The following is a 23,518-nucleotide window of genomic DNA, read 5'->3' as shown; positions in this document are numbered from 1 at the left end:
GGGAACAAGTCCAGGAAGCTGCGTCCACCGATAAGACAGAATACATATGTAGTTTAAAAAAACATTTTTTAGACTTCTCTTTTAGAATTTAGTTTAGAGTAGGGCACACAGCTCCGGTTTGCCGTGTGAATATCTAGACCCACACGGACTTTGCTGTATGGTGTGTGGCCGAACACACCCTAACTCCTGGATATGGCAGGTCTCTGTGGTCTCAAGATCCTGCTGCTCTGGGCTGGGATCATCAGTTTGGCCAACTGTAAGTAACTATCTTTGTGAAAAGAAATTGTGTTTTAGGAAGTTGTGTCCTCTTCTCTGCCATCTTAAAGCCTTCTAGAAAACAAAAGAAGTCTGTAAATGATGTGAAACATGAGTGATAGCCAACTGTAGGTGATGAGGTCTCTTATTCTAAACTCCTAACTTTGCTGTTTTTGAAATGTAGCATATGGTTGATCGCGTTTATGAGAAAAGGTGAAACACTTTCCATGCCTCAGATAGAGACATGAATCTGTCAGCGCAAATGTTTTTTTTTTTTTAAACTGGAAAACATCACCACACCAAATAAAATCATTTAAAGTAAAAAACTGAGGGCAGATATGACAAGCTACAGTATATCATGTCTTTGAGTTGCGCCTCCGTTTGTGCTACTTCACGTTTCTTAAACTTTCCAAGCCTAAGAACACAAGACATTACAGTGCACAGTTGTGATGTGAGAAGCTGAAAAGTGACAGGTTTGTGAGCCCCTTTGGCAAAAGAATAAACAGTTATGTTCAATCAAAGACTGCTGTTAATAAGACGACTCTCTTTAAAACGTGTTCGTTCTTTTGGTACAAAGCTGTGGGAATTTTTGCAATCATGTTTCTGTTCTGCTTTGACATTGTGTGATGGTGCGTGTGTGCGTGCGTGCGTGCGTGTGTGCATGCGTGCGTGCGTGTGTGTGTGTGTGCGTGCGTGCGTGCGCGTGCGTGCGTGTGTTTGTGCGTGTGTGTGGTGGATGAAGACGGGGGGGGGGGGGGGGGGTTAGGTCTGTCAGAGATGAGAGGATTTTAACGGGGTGTGTCCCTGCAAGCTCTTCACTTCAACCCTAGTGGCTGTGGGTGTTGTATATGATACGCATCTGTGTGTGTGTGTGTGTGTGTGTGTGTGTTTGTGGTTGCGTGTGCATGCATATGTGTGTTCAGTCAGACCCACCTTACTGCCTCTTGCATCACTCAGAGTTCTGCTACTGTTCAGCACATCAAATCATTTCTGCTATTTTCAGCTTTAGACGTCTGTACACATGAGCTGAAATAAACCCTTCACTCTATTTATTTCACTCTGCTGTCTTTAATGTCAGGCAGGGTCAGTGTTTGTCGTTTGTTTTTTAACATACAGTATTTCTCGGCTAGTGCGTGATGTAAGTCATCACGGTACCCCGCATACATTCACTTTTCCATTGATCGAGTATTGTTTTTTTATGATTAAGGTGAGACTCTACAGGCAACATATTTTTTCTTGCACTTGTCAGTTTTCAAATTTTAGACTATTTTACTTCCAGAACAGGTTTTCTTTCAAATAGTGGAAAGAAAACATCAAAAAAGGTGTCCATTTTAATACACTTTGTCTGTTTATGTGTATATATTTTTAGTAATTTCATCAAAAGTTTGCATTATATAATGCCGCATTTGCAAATATTTTAGAAAAAATGGTTACACAAAAAAATAGCCCTAATGTAAATAATCAGCCGGGGAAGTTCCATGATGGATCATTTTTATTTTTTACTTTTTATTTTTTAACCTAATTCACTTGTATGTATGTTTCCCCCTTACACCACTTGAGAGTGAATATTTTATAATAGCAGTGAGGATATGTTCAAATAGTTTTTTTCTAGTTATTCTAGTTATCTTAAAATGAATTACATTTAACAGGTGGTGGATATTAACTAAGTATACTTACTCTACTTGCTACTGAAGTACTCTACTTCAGAAGCATTCTGATGCACTTTACTTTATGGTACAACTGTACTTTACACTTATACGCCACTACATTTCAAAGGGAAATATAATACATTTCCTGTAATTACTTAGCAGATTAAGATTTTAAAAACCTTTAATGAGCATATAAAATACATAGCATTATTCTATCGTACATTTAACCACCCAACAGTATAAAAGAGTCAGCTTCGGCGGTGTAATATACTGCATCTGAGATCATTTAGCCTGAAAAGCATATAGGAGTACAGACTTCTACAGTTTGTAAATGGAATATTTATTCTGCTTGGTATTGCTTCTTTTACTCAGAGCTGGAAGAATTAATCAGATGCTTTACTGAAGTAAAAGTAGATATATTATAAGTCCTACATTAAAAGAAACCCACTTAAGTAAAAGTATCAGGTATTTCAAGTATCAAAATCATATAATAGTGTTTCTGCAGAAAAGTGGCCTGTGTGCGGGAAGATATGTATTAAATAGTGAATAATTGTGACATGCAGTATGTACTATATTGCTGAAAATGTAAGAAGAAGAGCTTAATTCTAATTCATAACTCTGCTCATGTTGTCCTTCGTTGCTACTTTTCCCTATTTGCTGCTAAAGATCAAGTGCACATCAAATTAATTTACTTTAACCAACTACATGAGATCAACTGTGGCCCTGCATCAAGATGCAGCATTTGTTCAGCTTTCTTTAGCGGCAGCAGGACAGAGTTGTGTGATCAAAATGTTGACCACTTCCGTGTTCCATTCTGAGTTGCCTTCATTTCCTGGCAGAGCAGAGCAGCAAGCAGACTGAGACAGAGCACAAGTAAATGACTTGAGAATTCATGATGAAAAAAAAGGGGAAGTGCAGTGTCTAAAATGAAGAAGTGAGGTCAGAAATGTTAAGCATGCTGCATGATTAAAGCTGTTTCTGGAAGGAAGGGGAGCGTGCCTGTCGATGCAAAATATGACAAGAAAGTAGATGCAGATAAAAGAAAAATGATGGTGAACAGTGATAGAGAGAAAAGTGATGCATGAGAAGCAGACACTGTCGGTTTCTTTACCACACGTCAGAAAAAGTAAATGGATTGAGGGACAGGTGTGTGTTGGGTCTTGTGTCTCAGATGTTAAAATGTTCTCATTGTGTTGAATAGAAGCCAACCAGACAGAATACAGAAACCTGGCAGCCTCAGTGTGTGCATCGCCATTTTCTTTAATTGATTGTCACTAAACTGTAACTGTTGTTGCATTTCTTCTCTATGCTCGCCCTTCCTCTACTTCTGCTCCTTTCTCTGTCAAACCTAAAAAAAACGCTAGACAAAACACATACATCCTCTGTTTGCTCTAGTTTGTGGGTGTAAAGTTTGTTGAGGCTGTGATTGCCCTAGAGGCTACAACAGGTTATTTTATACAGTCAATATTTTTTTTTAAATGGTCTCACTACAATGAAATGCGACAGTACCATGGGGGCTAACATCAGTTTAGGGACCCCAGTATGCAGAAATATTGAAGTAAAATAACACATTTGTACTGCATGACAAAAAAATGCATGTTTTTTTGCCTTGCGTTCCTATAGACAGTGTCACACTTACAGCTTGTATGGGCATAAAACTCTACTTTTGAATCATCAACACAAACATTTTTTTATTATTATTATTGTGAAAATATATTTTTATTCTGTATGATATTAGCATAAAATGGGCATGTCTGTGAAGACAAGACTCACTGGTACCAATAGAGCCCATTTTCATTCAAACATCTTAAGGTCAGAGCTCAAGGAAACCCTTTGAAAATGGGCAGGCCAACATTGGAGCTTTTTATTTATTTTTTTGCCCCTTTTCTGTCAAGATATTAAGATTTGGCAGTTACCTGTGTCTATTTTACATCTTTTAGATTAACATTTAGGGCTACACGGTGGTGTAGTGGTTAGCGCTCTCGCCTCACAGCAAGAGGGTCGTCGGTTCGCCTCCCGCCTGTGGCTCTTCTGTGTGGAGTTTGCATGTTCTCCCCGTGTCAGCGTGGGTTCTCACCGGGTTCTCCGGCTTCCTCCCACAGTCCAAAAACATGCACTTAGGTTTAATTGGTGACTCTAAATTGCCCGTAGGTGTGACTGAGAGTGTGATTGTCTGTCTCTATGTGTTAGCCCTGCGATAGTCTGGCGACCTGTCCAGGGTGTACCCCGCCTCTCGCCCAATGACAGCTGGGATCGGCTCCAGCCCCCCGCGACCCGATTGCGGTTAATGGTAATGAATGAATGAAAGATTAACATTTAGTAGCTTTACAACTGAGTCCACTGCAGCCTCTGAAGAAAAAAAAAAAGGTTGGCCGCCAGCCGCTAAATCATGGTTTTAAAAACTTAAGCTGTGGCTGAAACAAACTAGTTATGATGCAATGTGTATTCAGATCAAGTTTTCTCAACTGCTACTTGGAATATTTACAGAGCTCAGTTTGCATCTCTCAAACATTTTACTGAGACAAATCAGTCACCACAAAGTATAGAGCGGTGAAATGTCACTGCAGAGAGCATGCATCTCTGCTCGATATAGTGAAACAAAAGCGCGCCAAACCACATCCTGAGACTCATTGTTCAGCTGTCCCCCATCATCTCATCATCCACTGCTTACTGCTGTTATTTGAAAGAAAAAATGGACAAAACTGCTAAATTAATAAATACATTCTTAAAATCTGGGAGGTAGGCACATGGCCAAACTCAATTTACAAACATGTTGTTTTATTCCTTATTAGAATACTAAGTTAATCCTAATATAATATCAGTCTGAAAAGCAAAAATCAATTAAGATTTATAACAATGAAATATTATTTGAGACAATATTAGATGACACTGTTATTTCTAATTGCTACGAACGAGGATACAAAAGGGAAAGTCCGTTGTGAAAGTCTATTTGTGCTTCAATGTGAGGTAGCGATGTGTCAAAACTGAAACAAATGCTGTAAGTACAGGGAGGTTCTAGTTTTCAGTGCGAAGCAGGAAATCGTGGTTTGCCTTCTGAAATAGCAAGTCTGTTTCTTTGCTGCATTGTCATGGCAACCAGGTTGTACAGCGCTGTCTAATGCAGAACTTCAGATGAAAATGGTCGCTTTCCTCTTTTTGACCTGATAATGATTTGGCCCTGCAGGAATAGTTTCATCTGCCAGAGAAGTGGACGCTTTAATAAAACTTAACATAAAGAACACTAAAAGAAAAAAAAGGATTACTGTTGATTTTGTTCTTGTTGTTGTTTGTCTTTCTGCATATTATATGCACTACACTTTGTGACAAAAAGTTGCAACAATTTGCATTTTTTTCTCTTTCCAGGTCAAGTAACAACTGGACCAAACGGTGAGTTGCAAGTTACTTGAATTGTTGTTGTAGTGAACAAAATGTTTGATTCCAGTTATCACCTGTGTATTTTCTCCCATCAGCCTCTCACTGCCTCACACTCTCTTTACACTGCCTCTTCTCTTCAATGATTTGCCCTTCAAAAGGAAATATGCTCGATGCACAATGATTGACTGAAATATATTTTCTTTCTCTTGTTACGTTGTGTAGTTGACACTGGTCACTGTTTTAGTGACCTGGTTCACCCAAGGTTTAATGGCAGACACCAATAAACCTCAGGAGCTGAAAAATGAAGCCAGTATGAAAGTGACAAAAAGTGCAGTTCCTTAAATGACCACTTGAGGCTGGCTCCAAAAGTCACTCCCCGTAGACCCCATGTTAAAAGTCTCACCTTTATAGCTGAAATAAACATTTTTACCGCCTGTTACAAAGAACTTCTTTGGTCTCTATAATTAGCTTCTTTAACTTACTTTTACTTAGTTTAGATACTTTTTTGGAATCAGGATTATACCTGGGAAGATTGTCATATTCTGTTTGGCCTGATTTTTCTTTCCTTGGAACACAGATATTTCAACCTCACCTGCACGCACCCCAAACTCCACTTTTACTTCAGTAAACACCTTACCTGTCACCACCTCACCTCCACGCACCATGACAGCATCTACTGTCATGGCTAAAGGCACCTCAACAACTGCCCTCACACCTCCACCCACCTCTCCAGCTCTCACCTCAAACTCTTCAATTCAAGCACCTCAATTAACCAACATGTCTGGTAAAGTACTGTCCCCAGTTTACAGTTTACTGGAAACATTGCATTCAGCATGATATTGCTGATACACTATTGCATTATACATTATCTCAGGTAAGACTATTGGCAGGAAAGTTTTTCTACTTGAAGGTAACCTCCAGCATGCTCTCCATCTTACAGCCACTACTGCTCCTCCTGCAAGCACCTCACCCTCACCCACAGCTAAAAACAGCACTCAAACCCAGACTTCTCCTCCAATCACCACATCCAACACCACCGAAGGTTGGAGTTTTCTCCTTTACACGCCCTCCATTTGTTCTTATATAGGACTGTGCTTAGACTGTGTACACAAAAGGTAACGTATACTGTCGCTGCTGATGACGGAAGAAGTTAGTAAAATGCTGACTCATTCTTCACTTGCTAGTTGCTTTAGAGAAGTATTTTAATTTTATAAAGTAATAATTATAAGTATGTTTTATAATAATATATCCATATTTTGTTGTTTTCTTTTCTAATCTCATGTGAATGTGTTCTCCAGGCCCACAAGCCCCTCCACCTCCACAGTGTGAGTATAAGTATTGTTCATACATAAAGGGACAGTTCACCCCAAAATAAAAAAAATATTTTTTTTTCCTCTTACCTGTAACACAATTTATCAATCTAGATTGTTTTGGTGTGAGTTGCTGTCAAGTTTTGGAGATATCGGCCGTAGAAATGTCTGCTTCTCTTGAATATAATAGATCTAAATGGCAATGTGCTGCTGAAATAAATAGAATAAAATAATCAACAGCAATGTATTTTTCTGGAAATCGTGAGCCAGTTACTAAAAACAATCAACAGACCTTGTTGTGATCAGTTTCATGTAGGAACTGTTTCCTTTCTAGTATAGTTCCTGCGTGAAACTGCTCACAACAACATCTACAGATTATCTTGAGTAGCCAGGTCATGATTTCTGAAAGGAGACTTGTTGAGTGTTTGAAAAAAAAAAAATTGTGCTTTGAGCACCCTCAAGTGAAGTTCCATCTATTTTGTTCGAGAAAAGGCAGACATCTTTACATGAGATATGTCGAGCACTTGGTCCTACAATCTTGAGTGATAAATAGCACAACAGATAAGTGTCAAAATATGTATCTTGGATTTTAGAGTGAACTGTCCCTTAAATAAACTACTAATTGTATTGGTTTGTAATATTTCTCTACAATATAAGTCTCTCGTTTTAAGCAGATTTGTGCTGTGAGTGTTTGGATTCTAAGCAGCGCCTTCAACATCTACATGAACAAACAGTCTGAAATTAAAAAATGTAATCAGGTGGTCTGTATTCACTCTGAGATTTTATAACTGTTGATCTTTTGTCCAGGTTCTTACACTGTCACACCGATCAAGTTTGGCTTCCAGATTGAGATGAAGAAGAATTCAACCCCTGGCAACTACACCATAAACATCAGTGAAGTAGGACAACAAGGAGCTCGAACAACCTCCATTGTTCAGTTGAACAAAAAGTTAACACATGAAATCAAACACCTGAAGCCCTGTACTAAATATGAGCATGCCGTGAAATTGATTGATGGTGCTGGCGCATCCTGTAACAGCATTGACAATAAAACTACAACAACTGTAATGGGTGAGAAAATATAATTCATACTGTTAAATTTCAACTTTCTTTTAATTTAAGGAATCAGACTGACGGACAGATGTGTGTGTTTCATTTCACTTGTGTATTTCAGAGAAAGGTGACATTACTGATGGCAGCTGTATGCCTGGATACGTTTGTTACCGCAGTGACTGGGACATCAGGTCTTCTCTGTCAAAGCCAAATAATCTCTCACCGTGCAACAGTGACAAAACACAGTTCTGTATCAAACCTGGTCACAATGACACCTGCACAGATTTGACTACAACCTTCACCTCAGGACACTGTAATAATTCCTTCAGCCTCACCAAAGAGATCCCTGTTGGTATGTACAGTAGAGTCCTCATTGATTTTGTATTGCATGTAGTTTTTACCCTACTTCATCATGTTTAATGTATGTGCCATTCTCTTTTTTTGACAGATTTCTTAAATGCAAGTGAAATACGTCAGAGTCGTCCGGAAGGAATTCCTGCAAAAATAGAAGCAACATTTCCTCCAAACTGCAACAATCTGACCGCTGATTACACCTGTCAGGGTAGGTGGAAACACCAGGAGTGACCTGATCCCTCTGTCACCAACATTATAAAGTGATTGACATGAAAATAGGTCGAGACAACTTGACACATTAGATGCTCACACTGTAGTAAGACAAACAGAAATGATGATTGAAAAAGCCATTTGACTTAAAACTGAATCTGAATTGTCTTTTCAGTCTGTTGTCAATTTGCTTTGTGGACTATGAATCAGTTCTGAATGCTCCGTTTTGTACTTATTATTGCAATGTAAGTGTCCATATTTTAATCTAATCTTTAATGTTAAAGATTCCTTGTAGTCTCACATAGAGATTTATTTTATTTTTATTTATTTCTTTAACCCAATTTATTTCTTTAACCCAATCACAATCGTCATTGGCAGTGCTAATGCAGGCATGATGCCCTAACAGTCTACCTACAGTGAGTCAGACTATCATCTTTGTGTCTCCTCAGAAAAAGGCACATTCAATGACACCAAGCCAGAGTCTGAGCTGGAGCCCTTCACAGAGTACTCCTGTACTGGTCAGATCAAGAACAACAATGTCTCCATCAATAAGAACACCAAGGATATCAAATTCACGATAGACTGTGGTATGTTGATATTCACCTCAGTGCAAAAGACCAACAAGCTTGTATCTAATTAAAGCTCCAGATATTCAGTTCAGTGTTCAGTTCACAGATGTCTGATGTCTTCCAACAGATATTACAATAACTGTCGGACATAAGGGTGCCACCAGTGACTCCATTAATCTGATGTGGACCACGACCAGTCAGAACTGTAAACACCTTCCAAGTGACCCGAAGCTTTCTTATGTCTGCAGTTGTGTCCCCACCTCCAAATCCAAACCCATCAGTAAGTAAACTTATTTATTTTTATCTCAACTCTTATATATATATATTTTTCTCCCAGGAATGCACTTTGAATATAATTTTATTGGTTAGTTTACCTCTAATAGGACCAACAGGAGCATTTTCTCAGTCAGCGTCCCTACAGACGGCAGGAGATCAACACGTCCTCATACCTAAACGTAGCAGCTGCACTCTTAAACACGTGGTTGATGTTGTGAAACACTCTCAGTTTAATTCTCATACAAACCAGGAATAACGCCCTTTTAAACATAAAAATTTGTTTATCATTATTTTATTGTCACTTAGTTGGAATCCTGACAAACAAAGAAAAACAATCTGCTGTTGTATATTCTGGTTACTTGTTGTTGCCTCGTTGTTCAGTCAAACACAACAACTGATAATAATGTTGCCGTTTACAGCTCATGGTGCAGTTAACAATCCATCAGGAGGAACATGTGACGTTACGGGACTGGAACCATTTAAAGACCACACCTGTAAAGTCCAACCCAAATACAACGACAGGATCGTGCCCAAACCAAAGGAAGTTGAACAGAAGACTGCGCCTGGAGGTAAGTGTCTAAAAAAGATAAACACCTGTATGATAGAAACAATGACTACTTATTTATCAAAGTTGTGTTTTTCACATATTGTTGAATATCCAGTTAAGACAACTGTGTGACAGTAACAGTAAATATCTTTCTGAAACACGTCAGTATGTGAGAAAACTCATTTGACAAAAATTCTCAATGCAATTTATTATCATGACATGAATTATGTGATTTATCAGATTCTTTTCCTGCCCTTTAAATGAAATTTAAGATATGATGTTAAATGCCTATAATCAGGCAGCATATTATTTCCTGATACCAATACCATATACATAATGTAGGCCTACACAGTAAGATATGAGAACATCACACTTGAAGCTATTATAACAAACATTACAATGTATTTCCAATCATTAGTGACGTACAGTTACTAGAATCTACCAGCTTCAGTTCTGACCTGATCATTTATCACAGGTGGTAAATAGAGTCACTGTAAATGCTTTATTAAAGTAAACACTACAGTTTTGAAATTGGATTAAAACTTTTCAAATATACTTGTTACTCCATTTAGTTCAGTGTCGGCCTATCATAAGTAGTCTCATATTCATCTGTTTCCTGCTTTAACACCCACAGTTTCCATTTCCCAACAGCTTTATTCTAAGAATGACTATTTCATTTAAACATGTGATACGTGTAAAGTCCAACCTACAGACCCCTCACATGACTTCCACCAACACATACTGTAACAGCTGTGTGGGATAACTAGAATAACAAAAAGTGACATTTAAAAGCCGTCATCATTCATTATTTAAAGACATAATAATACAGAACAGAACAGAACACTCACTTTTGTGAGTTCATGATACCATATGTGTTCAAAGCAAATTCATTTATCTTTGTTTGTTTTGCACTCTTACTGCTGATAATCAATATAGCAGCATACTAATGCTACTAATCAGCACAAAAACTTAAATTTCACTCTAACTATGAGTAAGCATGAATTGTTGTATCTAAAGGAAAATATGTTGTTCTTCTTCTCTCTCTTACAGTACCAGACGATATTTCTTCTGTGTCTGTGATGATTCCAGAGCACAATGTCGTTAAAGTTACCTGCACTTATCCAAAACGTTTTAATGGACCTGAGAAGTTATATGTTGCAAAACTTTTTTATGATCGTGTTTTGCAAAAGGAACTGACAAACCCAAAATGCGTTTTTGAATTCAAAGATCTAAGTTACTCAACAGAATATGTCGTGGAGGTTTGTTCAATCCTGATTTTTATGCTTCACAAGATTTCTTTCAACTTTATTATGCTATTCTTCCTGATTATGGATTGTTTTTGTCCTTTCAGGTGACTGCTTATAATGGACATCATTTCAGCAAAAATCCAAAGAAAGAAACCACTTCCACTTCCTGTATGTGCCGTTTTAATTAATTGTCTCACATTGTTCAGTTAAATCATTTGACACATTTTGGTCTGACAAACTTTTTACAATTCCATTTCTTCACTTTGTGTCTTTAACCTAAGTGGCACCACTTTGATGATATTTCCCCATTATTTTACAGATAATGACAAAGCTGTCATTGGGTTCCTGGTCTTCCTCATCATCCTCACGTCTGTGGCTCTGCTTTTGGTCGTCTACAAGATTTACATTCTGAAGCGTAGAAAGTCCCAGTAAGGAACATTCTGCATCACTTTGATCGTCACATTGCTTCTGTGTTTTTGCTTATTTCTATGATTGTTTTATTTTTACACAAATGCACCTGCTAACTACGACATTTACTCTTTACATTGTACTCAGTTATACTCTTTACGACGGCTTTTGTGTTCTTTAAACTAAAACTAAATAAAATCATATATAATATCTGTATAATTGAAATAGTTTTAAGCCAACTTTATCTCTTTCTTTCTTTTTTTTTGCAGTGACCTGGGTGAAGGCATGATGCTTATTCCACCAGCAAGTAAGTAGACTTTATATTTCCCTAGTAATAAAGTAATAAATTGCACATGAAGCAGCTACTGTTTCCAAATAATTTATGCTGTTAACAATCAGAATATACAGATATATTGCTTTTTTTTCCATGATAGATAATGTTGAAGCATGTTTCAAGAAAAAAATAAATTATTAAAACACGGAAATCTATTTAAATGTTTACTCTTATTTAGAGTAGAGGAAGTGATGAATCAGTGTTATATTGTTTCTGGTCCTGGTTTGTTGCTGTAGATGACGAGGAGAACCTGCTGCCTGTCGAGCCAATAGCAGCAGAAGTCCTGCTGGAAGCCTACAAGAGGAAGCTTGCTGATGAGGGAAGACTTTTCCTGCATGAGTTCCAGGTGAATCCAATACCTGTGGTATTTTTAGGGTATTATTTCTGGTAATTGAGTGCAGGGGTTCCCAACCTGGCCCTGTAACTTTCTGCTTTGAGGTCATGAGGTTGTTAAAATAATATTTGTGTATATTAAATTTAAAAAATCCTAATAGCACATGTAATGGAATAATCCAAAGTATGTATAAACCAACTAAGAAACATATTTTTGTCCATATTTCAAATATTTGGCTATTTTGCAGTCTACACATGTCCTCCGAATTTTTGTAAGGTGTGTGTGGGTGTGTGTGTGTGTGTGTGTGTGTGTGTGTGTGTGTGTGTGTGTGTGTGTGTGTGTGTGCGCGCGTGCACTGGTAACAAACAGGAGAAGGGTTTTTATATTTATCTATTTACAGTCATGGAAAAAAGTATTAGACCATTTTTTTTCAATGTATTGTTCATTTTAATGCTTGATACAACTAAAGGTACATTTGTTTGGACAAATATAATGATAACAACAAAAATAGCTCATAAGATTTTAATTTAAGGTCATTTTCCATGGTTTTCTTGATAATGGTTTTGATTATCATCAAGAAAACCATGGAAAATGGCTGCATATCAGCTCTTAAATGAAACGCTTATCAGCTATTTTTATTGTTGTTATTATATTTGTCCAAACAAATGTACCTTTAGTTGTACCAGGCATTAAAATGAACAATACATTGAAAAAACAAGGGTGGTCTAATATTTTTTTTCCATGACTTTAGGTATAGATGATATATAATCTGATAATGAATCAACATCATTATTTTGGAAGGACTTTAGCCTATTCTGTCAGGTTGTTACAGGAAAAAATGTTATCTTAATGTTTCATGTTTCAATTTTGTGGTAGTACGTCCAGGTAGTTGGATGTGCTGTGAAGCTCAGAGGCCATTGCTAATTGTAGATTAAAAAGAGTGTGAATGGTACTCTGGAACTGCTGCCTGACCTTTGGCTTTGACCAATAACATCATTTTTTTTCTGCTTTCAGAGCGTCCCCAGAATCTTCTCCAGGTACTCTGTGAAAGACGCCAAAAAGACCTGCAATGCCCCAAAAAACCGATACGTTGACATCCTGCCATGTGAGTCTGTCCAACAAACCATGAAGCTTTTTAGATTAAAAAGATGAACGCACCTACCATATGTGTCACTTTTTATCATTAAGATAAATCACACCATCAGGTTCTCTTTGCCATACTTTTTCTTTAATATCTCTAGTTGTATTAAACTATTTTGGAAAATGTTGTGAATCAGTGAGCAGGACAGGGTTTTTTTTACAATATAATATTCACAGGTTTTCTACATCGACGTTGTTATAATTTAGGTTATATCTTCAACAGCTTCTTAATTGAATTTCCAGAAAATGTACACAGTCATTAATTTAGGGTTGTTAAGGTGTTTTTTATTTATCTGTTTGTTTATGTTTTGTCTTGAACCAGATGATTATAACCGTGTGCTGCTGACCACTGGAAATGGAGAGCCAGGGTGTGACTACATCAATGCCAGCTTTATTGATGTAAGACAAATATCATAGTGCTGTTTTTACTGTTGCAGTCAGAAGAAAAACCAAACATTATAAAACTACGCACACCTTTAAAATAAATAGCTTAATTAGCCATGTTAAAGGGCTACATTTTAGCCTCATGATGTTTTTACTATCAGCACTGCTGCCAGTAGACGACACAAACCAGATTTTGACAATCACTGCACTATAAACACTGTACAATATTTCTATAATTTAATTTATATATGGTCCATATCCACCTGCTGACTCTGTCTACATTGTATATAATGTTCCTAAAGTTCTTATATTTGTTTTAATAGTTAATGCTTCTTATATTTCTACTTGTTTATATTGTAACTTGCTAATACTTTATTATATTATTTTCTACTTCCTTTCTTATAATTCTAGTTTATATTGCTGTTTACTATTTATTGTTTTTTGCTTTCCACTTTACTGTAACTGAAATTTCCCCGTTGTGGGACTAATAAAGGAAATCTTAATCTTAATCTCTATCTTAATCTTTCTGACAATACACACATAATTGAACATTTGTTTTCCTGCTGCAGGGGTACAAAGAATCCAAAAAGTACATTGCAGCTCAAGGTAAAGTTCTCATATTCTTCACACGCTCTGTGCACGTCAGTGTGCATGCCTGTGTGTACTATATGTATATTCTGTGTGTTGTAGGGCCGAAGGATGAGACTGTGAGTGACTTCTGGAGGATGGTATGGGAGCAGCAGTCCTCTATCATTGTGATGGTAACACGCTGCGAAGAGGGAAACAGGGTAAGAACAGGACTTTAGTTATAATGTGACAGTGGTACTACTCAAATATTGTCCTATGTGCATACCACACTGTGTAAATACTCTTATAAGTAAAAGTTTTGCCTTGAAAAGTAAATTTTTGTAATGTTAAACCATAGTAGTCAAGTGGGAAAAAATCCCCTGTGAGTCATATAGGGACAAACTTGATTCTAAAAGAGCTGAGATGTTGTCTAAAACATAAGGAAATTAGAGTGTCAATCCTTTGTGACATATATTTAATTAAAAGCTGTACACTTGAGTCGGTCTGTCACCTAAATACACTCACACAATAGTTTTTCTGCCTCAAATACTGCATCAGACATCGAGAAGCCCAAAACTCATGTATCCGCTGTGGTCTCACTTCCTGGTGAATGTTATAAAAAGAATTGAGTTGTTACTCACTCTCTCTCCTCTCACAGATCAAGTGTGCGCAGTACTGGCCGACTCCAGAGAGGGAGACCGAGATCTTTGAGGAGTTCATCGTGAAGCTGAACTCAGAGAACCGCTGTCCGGATTACACCATCCGCCACCTCAGCCTTACTAATGTGAGTCTGCATCACAGGTTCAACACAGAAAGTAGTGGAAATGTATGATGTGATTTGCCGTTCTGAAAAAGGTGCATGGTCATTAATAAATGTAAAAACAACTGTGCACATAGAGATGAAAAAACACATTTTTGACTGGAGAACTTTAATACATCTGTGTGTGTTTAAAAAACCGTGTGTGAGTGCAGAAGAGAGAGAAGAACTCAGAGAGAGAGGTGACTCACATCCAGTTCATGAGCTGGCCGGACCACGGCGTCCCCGGTGAGCCACATCTCCTGCTGAAGCTGAGGCGGCGTGTCAATGCCTTCAAAAACTTCTTCAGCGGCCCCATCGTCGTTCACTGCAGGTAAATTCACACTCCCAACCAAGGTCAGCTAACATTCACCTCTGTTTGTTTAAAATATCAAAAATAAACAACCTTTAATTTGCTATTTGTAGAGCATATTTTAGATTTAGCTATATCGGATGTGATTTATTTGTCTTTAAGTATTTGCACTGGCACATAATGCACCAGTATAATCCATAGACTGTATAAAATGGTATAATCCCATTTCCCATTGTTTACATTCGAGCCAAAACTGCATTTATCTGTACTGTACATTTTGTATATTGCCATGTTTATTCTCTGCAGTATATATCACAGACATGTCCCTTATTATTATCACCAACTCACTGATTTAATGTTCATTATTTACATTTGTTTATCTTGGGTAAACACATTGGATATTAACAGATCACAAACTTGGTTCCAGAAAGCAGTGAAAAATGTAAAACAGAATGCGGATATTTGCTAATTCTTTTCTGACACATATTCAATTGAATAGAGTGTAAAGACAAACACATTTAATTTTTAAAGTAATACACTTTTTTTCCAAAATATATACACTGACTCTAAATTTGATGCAATTTGATTCTGTTTTACACAGATTCACAACTTTATTGGAATCAGGCAATTATAATCTGGCCAGATTACATTTGAAAAAAAGGTGCAATTAGACAAGATTACTTAATTACATTTTTGGTTTTGTCCTTTGAATATAGCAATTTTAAAATAATGCAATTTTTACATGATATCTAGTACTATCAACTCATAAAAAGCACGTTTGACATATGGGGCTTCATTTAGAAACCTTTAAATGAATAAAACATAAAATGTATCTAATTTGTACTGAAATTGCCTTGACATATTTTAAAAAAATATATATATATATTTATCTATGGTACACAAGTTTTTGTTGATTCTTACATGTTTTTATTTGTTATGTTTTACTAAAATGTGTAATATAGTCAATGTTGAATTCTTAAAGTAATCCAAAATATATTTTTTATATTTTTCTTTTTTGCAATTCAATCGATTGCGTTACTTGTTACAAAATTTCCATGTAGTTTGTAATCAGGAAATGACAACATTTTAAAGTAATCTGACCCCACCCTGTTTATGTATACACAATGTATCTTATTGAATTTTTGCTACTCTTTGCATCTAATTAGATGCTAAACTGCATTTAGTTTCACTTCACTTTTATTTTACAATCACAGTAAAATGTATGTTCATATCCATGTAATGCCAAACTGGTCTCCTAATTGTAGTCAGTCAGACTGGATCAGTTAACCCTCTGGGATCTGAACCTATTTGCCCTTAATATACCACATAATATTAACTATACTCATGTTTGGTATTTGGTACTTTGTCAGCACAACTTCAACATGATCTGACAATTATTTTTTCACTTTAACCCACTTTATTAACATATTGAGCCCAAAAATCATGAAATCTGAAATAAAATTGATGACAATTAAAACCAAGAATATGCTCAATGAACTGTTTAAGACCTGAAAAATGTAAACATAGGTTACAAATATGAACATATAAATGTAAAATTCAAATATCATAAAACCATACATAAAAAATTACCATAAAAAAACATGATTATTTATAGGAACAGTGTTAGATGATTAGACCCCCTTTTTCCCCCCATTTTTACAGAATGCCACGCCTGCCTCGTACCATCCTACTTTTACACTTGAATAAATATTTTTGTACTATCAAATTAAAATGATCATATATTTGGTTTTACATGACCTCGGAACGTCAAACAAAAAACTGGAGAAAGTTTCAAGTCTGTAATTTGGAGTGAAGTTGACAGCAGCGCTCCACGTGACCTCGTTTGGTTACGACGCTTTTAAAAAAGCCACGTTATCATAGACCCCAGAGGATTAATGACCTCAGACCCTCTCATGCACAGTTTAGGTTTATTTAAATGAATCAGGAGTCTCATCAGGCCACTTACCATCTCACTAGTTGCTTGTAAACTCATACTTGTCTTCACCTTGACTTGCAAATGACTGGCATTTATTAACACAATGTAATGATCTCATATATAGCGCGGGAGTCGGCAGAACAGGCACCTACATCGGCATCGATGCCATGATGGAGGGTCTGGAGGCAGAGGGCAGAGTGGACATCTACGGTTACGTAGTCAGACTTCGCAGACAGAGATGTCTAATGGTTCAAGTAGAGGTAAGATATCAATTCAGATCATACTTTAGACGCAGTGTGTGTGTCTGTATGTGTGTGTGTGTGTGTGTGTGTGTGTGTGTGTGTGTCTCATTAGAGTTAATTGGCTTGAGTATGTTGACACATACAAGGGATGTGACTCCAGTTATCAGTGTGTGTAAAGCACCATGAATATACAGTTAAACAAAGATAATGAAGCGAGACAGGAAACATAGGCATAGATAGGCCTACGTAGAGTGCAAATAAAAAAAATGATTAAATAATTTAGAAAACTAACTTTTTATGAAGAACAACAACAACAACAACATTTTGTTTATTAAATCTAACCAAACACAGAGAAAACAATAGAAATAACAAGTGCGTGAATGACTTAAATAGGGATCTGTAGCCTACGAGAAATCTCAGATGTAGATTTTGTAGCTTAACAGCAGTTTGTCTTGTGCATATGTGCTTTATCCCTAAACTATATATCCTTTGTTGATTTGTCCTCACTCAGGCCCAGTACATCCTGATTCACCAGGCACTGCTGGAGCACAATCAGTTCGGAGAGACTGAGATCACTGTGTCTGAGCTGCACAGCACACTGAGCACGCTCAAACAGAAAAACTCATCAGAACCAAGCTTAATGGAGGACGAGTTTGAGGTACGACACTTCACAGCATCAGTGTTGCTGATCCATAGTCCTGTCCTTTCCTCTTTTTTCCCTATCCACCTCTTATAAAGGTAGGTATCATATGCAGTGGTGGAATGTAACTAAGTACATTTACTCAAGTACTGTAATTAGGTACAATTTTTAGGTACTTGTTCTTTACATGAGTATTCCTGTTTAATGTAAGTTTATACTTCTACTACTCAACATTTAATGGCAAATATTGTACTTTTACTTCACTACATTTAGCTGCCAGTTTTAGTTACTTTTCAGGTCAAGATTTAAAATGATTTAAAGTGGTTACACTTTTTTTTTTTATTAAACCTCGTAACAGTATATTAAGTACTTAAAATTAACCCTACCTTGAGAAAATTAAAAGCTGCATACATAAATGCATCAATTATAATAATCCAATAATATATTTAAAATATATTTAACAATCTGAGTGGGGCCATTCTGCATAACGAGTACTTTTACTTTTGATACTTTAAGTACATTTCGATGCTGATACTGTTGTGCTTTTACTTAAGGTAGTTTTGAATGCAGGTCTTTTACTTGTACTGGAGTAATTTAACAGTGTGGTGTTAGTACTTTTACTTAACTAAGGGACCGAAAGACTTTTCCCCACCACTGATCACATTTTCTGCATTAACAAGGCTGCAAACGACTCAACCTAAGTTACATATTTTGCTAACATGTTTGCTCACATTATCCCAATGTTTCCAACAATTTTCAAACTCAGAGACAATTGTCATTTTAATCAAGGAAATGGTCAGTTAAATTGGGGTGCATCCCCTTTGTACATGCATCAGCTTTGTGGTTGTCTGCAAGAAGCTGTCATAAATTAACTTTTTATCCAGATCTTGGTCATTTTTAAATATATATTTTTAGCGGGTAAAGGATTTTAGTCATCTGACATCTGTTAAGTTATCAGGGAAGCAAGCTGAGCAAAGTAGCTTTCTTTGCACTGAACAGTGCTGGAGAAACACTTTTTTAGAATATAATTATAAATATAATTCAGCTCCCTGTAAATGAACAGTGAACACTAAAGGAATCCTAAATTGAAAAAAAGTGATTACAGCAACATCCAATGATACTTCACGATGTCACCTAACTCCAAATGTCTTTAGTTATTGTTTTGACTGATTGAGCAGAAAATTACATATTGATCTTTTAATTAGAAATTATACCACTCTGAGGAAAACTCTTTGTTTTTAAATTCAGAGACTCCCTGTCTTTAAAAACTGGAGGACGTTCAACTCAGGGATCACAGAAGAGAACAAGAAGAAGAATCGCTCTTCAGCTGTCATCCCTTGTGAGTATCAGCTCAACAGGGACAAATAGCATTTTACAGCATTGAAAAACAACAAAAATATATTTGTGTCAATGTTTTCATGAGGTCATATCAGAATACATATGTTTGATTTTACTTGTGCCTCAGATGACTACAACCGAGTGTTGCTGAAGCTAGATGAAGGACACAGCCGTGAGAGCGACCCCGATGAGGAAGAAGAGGAAGAATCATCAGATGAGGAGGATGAGGAGTCCACTAAATACATCAACGCCTCCCACATAGATGTGTGTTACTCACTAACTGATTTCTGTGTAACTCTGACATTAACCTGGATGCCAGGACAAAAATAACAATGTTTTGTGTAATTGAAGCATGACAACTTGTGTCTCTGTTGCCATCTCTCCTGTTGTAGCAGGTGTTATCTCATTAACTCCGAATTTCATGCAGCCGGTTGAATTTTAAAACAAGTCTAATTAAATTCACCACATCTTATTTGTTTGGATGGTGTACAACAATAGACAGATGTGTTCTCTTGCCCACACAGGGATACTGGGGCCCACGTAACTTCATCGCAGCACAGACTCCGCTGCCAGACACCATGGCTGACTTCTGGTCCATGGTTTACCAGAAGAAAGTATCTACTATTGTCATGCTCTCAGACTGCAGCGAGGGAGATACGGTAAAGCACATGTACCTTAAAAAGACAATACACTATACGTATATGCTCCTTAGACTTAGACAGACTTTATTGTCATTAAGTTATAGTACATAAAAATATGCACATTTGAACGAAATTTCGCTGCATCGGCTCACTGTGATTGTATTCTGGAATGTCATAAATAAAGTATAAATATAAAATATAAAACTGTAAAAAATAGAATATTTATATTGCACAGAAGAAGAAAGTGTTTTTGTACATAGACAAAAGACATTAAAAATATATATAAACAAGTGCAGTAAAACAAATTCACAGTGCATTATAGTGCAAAAAGTGTGTGTGGGGGGGGGGGGGAGAGTTTAAAAGTCTGATAGCTGGGACATATATCGTATTAAACTTGTTTCTCATGTGTGTTTTCTTTATAACAGTCCGACTGTGTCTACTGGGATAAAGACAAGAAAACATTTGGGGAATTTGAGGTGGAAGTGGCAAGCAAGGACACTTCCCCAACTTTCATCCTCCGCAACATGCTGATCCGTCATGTCAAGGTAACACAACCACAACTTAGCAAACAAAGTCATTTCAACATCACAAGCTGTTTTAACCCCAAACCACTCCTGTCAACAGAGGAAAGAGAGTCGGCCGGTGAAACACTTCCAGTTCCTGAAGTGGACGAGCGGTGAGCTGCCGGAGAAACCTCAAGATCTCCCGGAAATGATCAAAGAAATCAAGCACAACAGTGACAGCAGCAGACAGAGGAACATGCCCGTCCTGATCCACTGCAAGTAAGACAACCTCACAGAAAATGTCCTCTGGAACCTCAAAAGGGGCAGTATGTAAATAACCAAAGCACCTTAAACCCGCCAACAGGGGGCGACTCCACTGACAAGTCAAGATTGTACAGATGTCTATGGGAAAATTATTCCACTTTTCACTTGATTTAATATGTCAGTTAACATTGTCCTAGTGAGTTTATGGTCTCAATTGCTAGTTTCAAGTATTCTTTAATACAACATGATGTCCATTTTGTAAATTATGGTCTAATTTAGAGAAAAATAGACGATAAAGCAGGGTATGCCTTTACAGGTGGCTGCTTTGTGATTGACAAGTCGCAACCATCGTGGTCATTGAATTCTCAATCAGATCCACCACTCGCTCCTCCACAGCTTCAAGCTCAAGTGTGGTCACTTCTGGCTCCAAAAATAAACAAGATAGCGATGGCTATAAAAATGCAAAGTTCAAGGCTATAAAACTGTTATTATTAACAAACCAATGAGTGTTGTGGCTACATCCACTTCTTTTATATAACCAAAACAAATCCTTTTGTTTTCAAGTTCAAGTTCAATTTCACTCCATAATCTCTTTTGGATGGAAAATTTTCTACACAAACTTGAGTTTCAGGACAAATTCCAGTGATCCAAGTGTGATCTGACCCTCTGTCTATGTGTGTGTGTGTGTGTGTGTGTGTGCGCGCTCCCCAGTGATGGCTCGTCCCGTTCAGGGATTTTCTGTGCCCTGTGGAACCTGCTGGACAGCGCTGAGACTGAGAAGCTGGTGGATGTTTTCCAGGTGACCAAAACCCTTCGCAAGGAGAGACAAGGCATGCTCTCCAGCCTGGTAAGAAAGAACAACCCAGTCAGCTTTAACTTTCAGCTATGCTCAGAGTGAGACGTATTGTAGCACCTGGCTGGTCAGTAGCTGTCAATATTGGGCAGATCATGTTTTTATGTGCCTCCTAGTATCTGTTATAAGTTCTACTGTGGTAGTTCTCCTGTTCTAGCTCACCTTGAATGTGATCGAAAATTCAGATTAGTTTCTTTGTTTAAAATGTTGTTTTGAATTAAAGCATGAATGATCTTCATATTGTACTTACAGTGGCAGGAACAGTGTCTGTGTGAGCCAATGAAATATACTACAGTGCACATATCCAACGTAATGAGGGAACATGTCAAGCATATATAACAGATATTTCAGTGTCTTTCCTCTAATTTCCACAACATAACATGGTTTATCTAAAAAAAAGAAGTGAAATTGTGGTAATGAGTGGTAATGAGTGGAATCAAGTTGTCTAAGAAGTGTAACACCGAATTGGGTACTCAGTGTGTATTGTGGGTGCTTATGTGTGTATTGTTGATGCGTGAGCTTTAAGTCTACATAGAAAGGTTTACTCCGCAGCAGTCTGTGGCACTATATCTTCATTGTTTACACTCAAATCTCTCCGTGTCTCTTACAGGAGCAGTATCAGTTCGTGTATGATTCCCTGGAGGGTGTCTTCCCTGTCCAGAACGGGGAAGTGAAACCAGTACAGGCGTCTGCAGCCGACTCTGTTCAGGTCATCAATGAAACCAAAGCAGCAGAGCAGCCAACAGAGGAGAAGGCTGAGCAGCCAGCCAGCACTACCAGCAACAACCAGCAGGGGGCTGCAGAGAGCTCTCCTGTTGAGGCTGATGGAGAGAAGGAAGACAAAAAAGAGGCTGAAGCTTCCAGTGTCCCCGCAGAGACACCACCACCAGAGGGCACCACTGCAGAGGTCTGAGAGGCCTTTCACTCAGGAGAATAACCGCTTTGGCTCAATGCTTTCTTTTAATTACTTTATGAATGTATAAACATTGTAAACTTTAACACAGTGCTGTTTTTGATTGAGATTTGTTTCATAATTTGGTCAAATATTATAATGTTTATTTGCAAAAATATGATTAAAACTAAGTTATAAATATTTTAGTATGAAAAGTGTACGGATGCAAATACTTTCTAACCTGCAGAGTTTACCAGGAATGCTGTCATCAAACTAAGGCTTGGTGAAAGACATCTAAGAACTAAATTTTAAATATACCCTTTATAAGTTGTGTTATTTCTGTTTTATATTCCTCTATAATGGCATGTTGAGTCTAGGTAAGTTTCTGTATTTTTTCTCCCGAAATATAGGGATGTTATCGTCAACATTTATATTAATATGTGGCCTATCTGAATAATGTAGTCACAAAGTTCACAATGTTATATGATACTGTCATTTCATTAAAAGAGACTTACAAAGAGAGTTTTATTTATGCTGAGTATTACCTCATTAACATTTTAAAGATTTGCTTTTCAGCATCAATGAACTTTATTTAGGCTGGATTAACCAAGCCCAAAACATCTTTTACAGGCCCCCAAAAATGCATTTTTCTCAATTTCAATGTCTTCTTACATGAACTTTTTTCTGCCAAAATCAGAAATGTTTTGATTTTCACAGGAGAGACGCCTTTGCTCCTGTCACTGGTTTGACTTGGGCAGGGCTCTGTTTGGAAAAACAATGTCACATGTTTACTTTCAAGTCATGATTCAGCATTATTTGAATGAAAATCTGATGACAGTTGTGGGGTTGTTAGCCAAGTTCAACAAACACTGGTGCTGGTCGAAAGATGGGCAGAGTTGGGGATAAACAGTGCCTTAAAATTAAAGGGGACATACTGTGCTCATTTTTAAGGTTCATTCTTGTCTCTACTAGAACTTTTTTGCATGCAAATTTACAAAAAAACAAAACACTTTTTTCTCATACTGTCTGTCTGAATATACCTGTATTCACTCTATACCCTGCCTCTTTAAGCCCCTTCAAAAATCCCC

General features: G+C 37.2%; 1 protein-coding gene across 2 annotated transcripts; it reads left to right on the top strand.

Moving 5' to 3' along the window:
- On the top strand, window positions 1–22,952 carry ptprc (protein tyrosine phosphatase receptor type C). 2 transcript variants are annotated; one of them, XM_059341961.1, is made up of 31 exons: window positions 1–256; window positions 5,268–5,291; window positions 5,857–6,063; window positions 6,220–6,321; window positions 6,578–6,604; window positions 7,397–7,660; window positions 7,764–7,994; window positions 8,091–8,204; window positions 8,656–8,793; window positions 8,903–9,055; window positions 9,471–9,620; window positions 10,649–10,857; window positions 10,950–11,013; window positions 11,165–11,273; window positions 11,523–11,560; window positions 11,824–11,933; window positions 12,936–13,026; window positions 13,384–13,460; window positions 14,015–14,051; window positions 14,136–14,233; window positions 14,671–14,796; window positions 14,985–15,142; window positions 17,182–17,317; window positions 17,811–17,957; window positions 19,188–19,278; window positions 19,405–19,541; window positions 19,802–19,936; window positions 20,344–20,463; window positions 20,543–20,700; window positions 21,397–21,532; window positions 22,149–22,952. In XM_059341961.1, exons 1-31 carry the CDS (start codon window positions 193–195, stop codon window positions 22,449–22,451), a joined length of 3,954 nt encoding a protein of 1,317 aa, XP_059197944.1. In that variant the 5' UTR covers window positions 1–192; the 3' UTR covers window positions 22,452–22,952. The 2 variants fall into 2 exon arrangements, with proteins under 2 accessions (XP_059197944.1, XP_059197945.1); XM_059341962.1 differs by lacking the exon at window positions 5,857–6,063.
- The last annotated feature ends 566 nt before the right edge of the window (window positions 22,953–23,518 follow it).

This window comes from Centropristis striata, chromosome 9 (assembly GCF_030273125.1).
Source record: "Centropristis striata isolate RG_2023a ecotype Rhode Island chromosome 9, C.striata_1.0, whole genome shotgun sequence".
Lineage (NCBI taxonomy): Eukaryota > Metazoa > Chordata > Actinopteri > Perciformes > Serranidae > Centropristis > Centropristis striata.
Note: the sequence above shows the minus strand (reverse complement) of the source record. Positions and strands in the feature narration are given on the sequence as shown.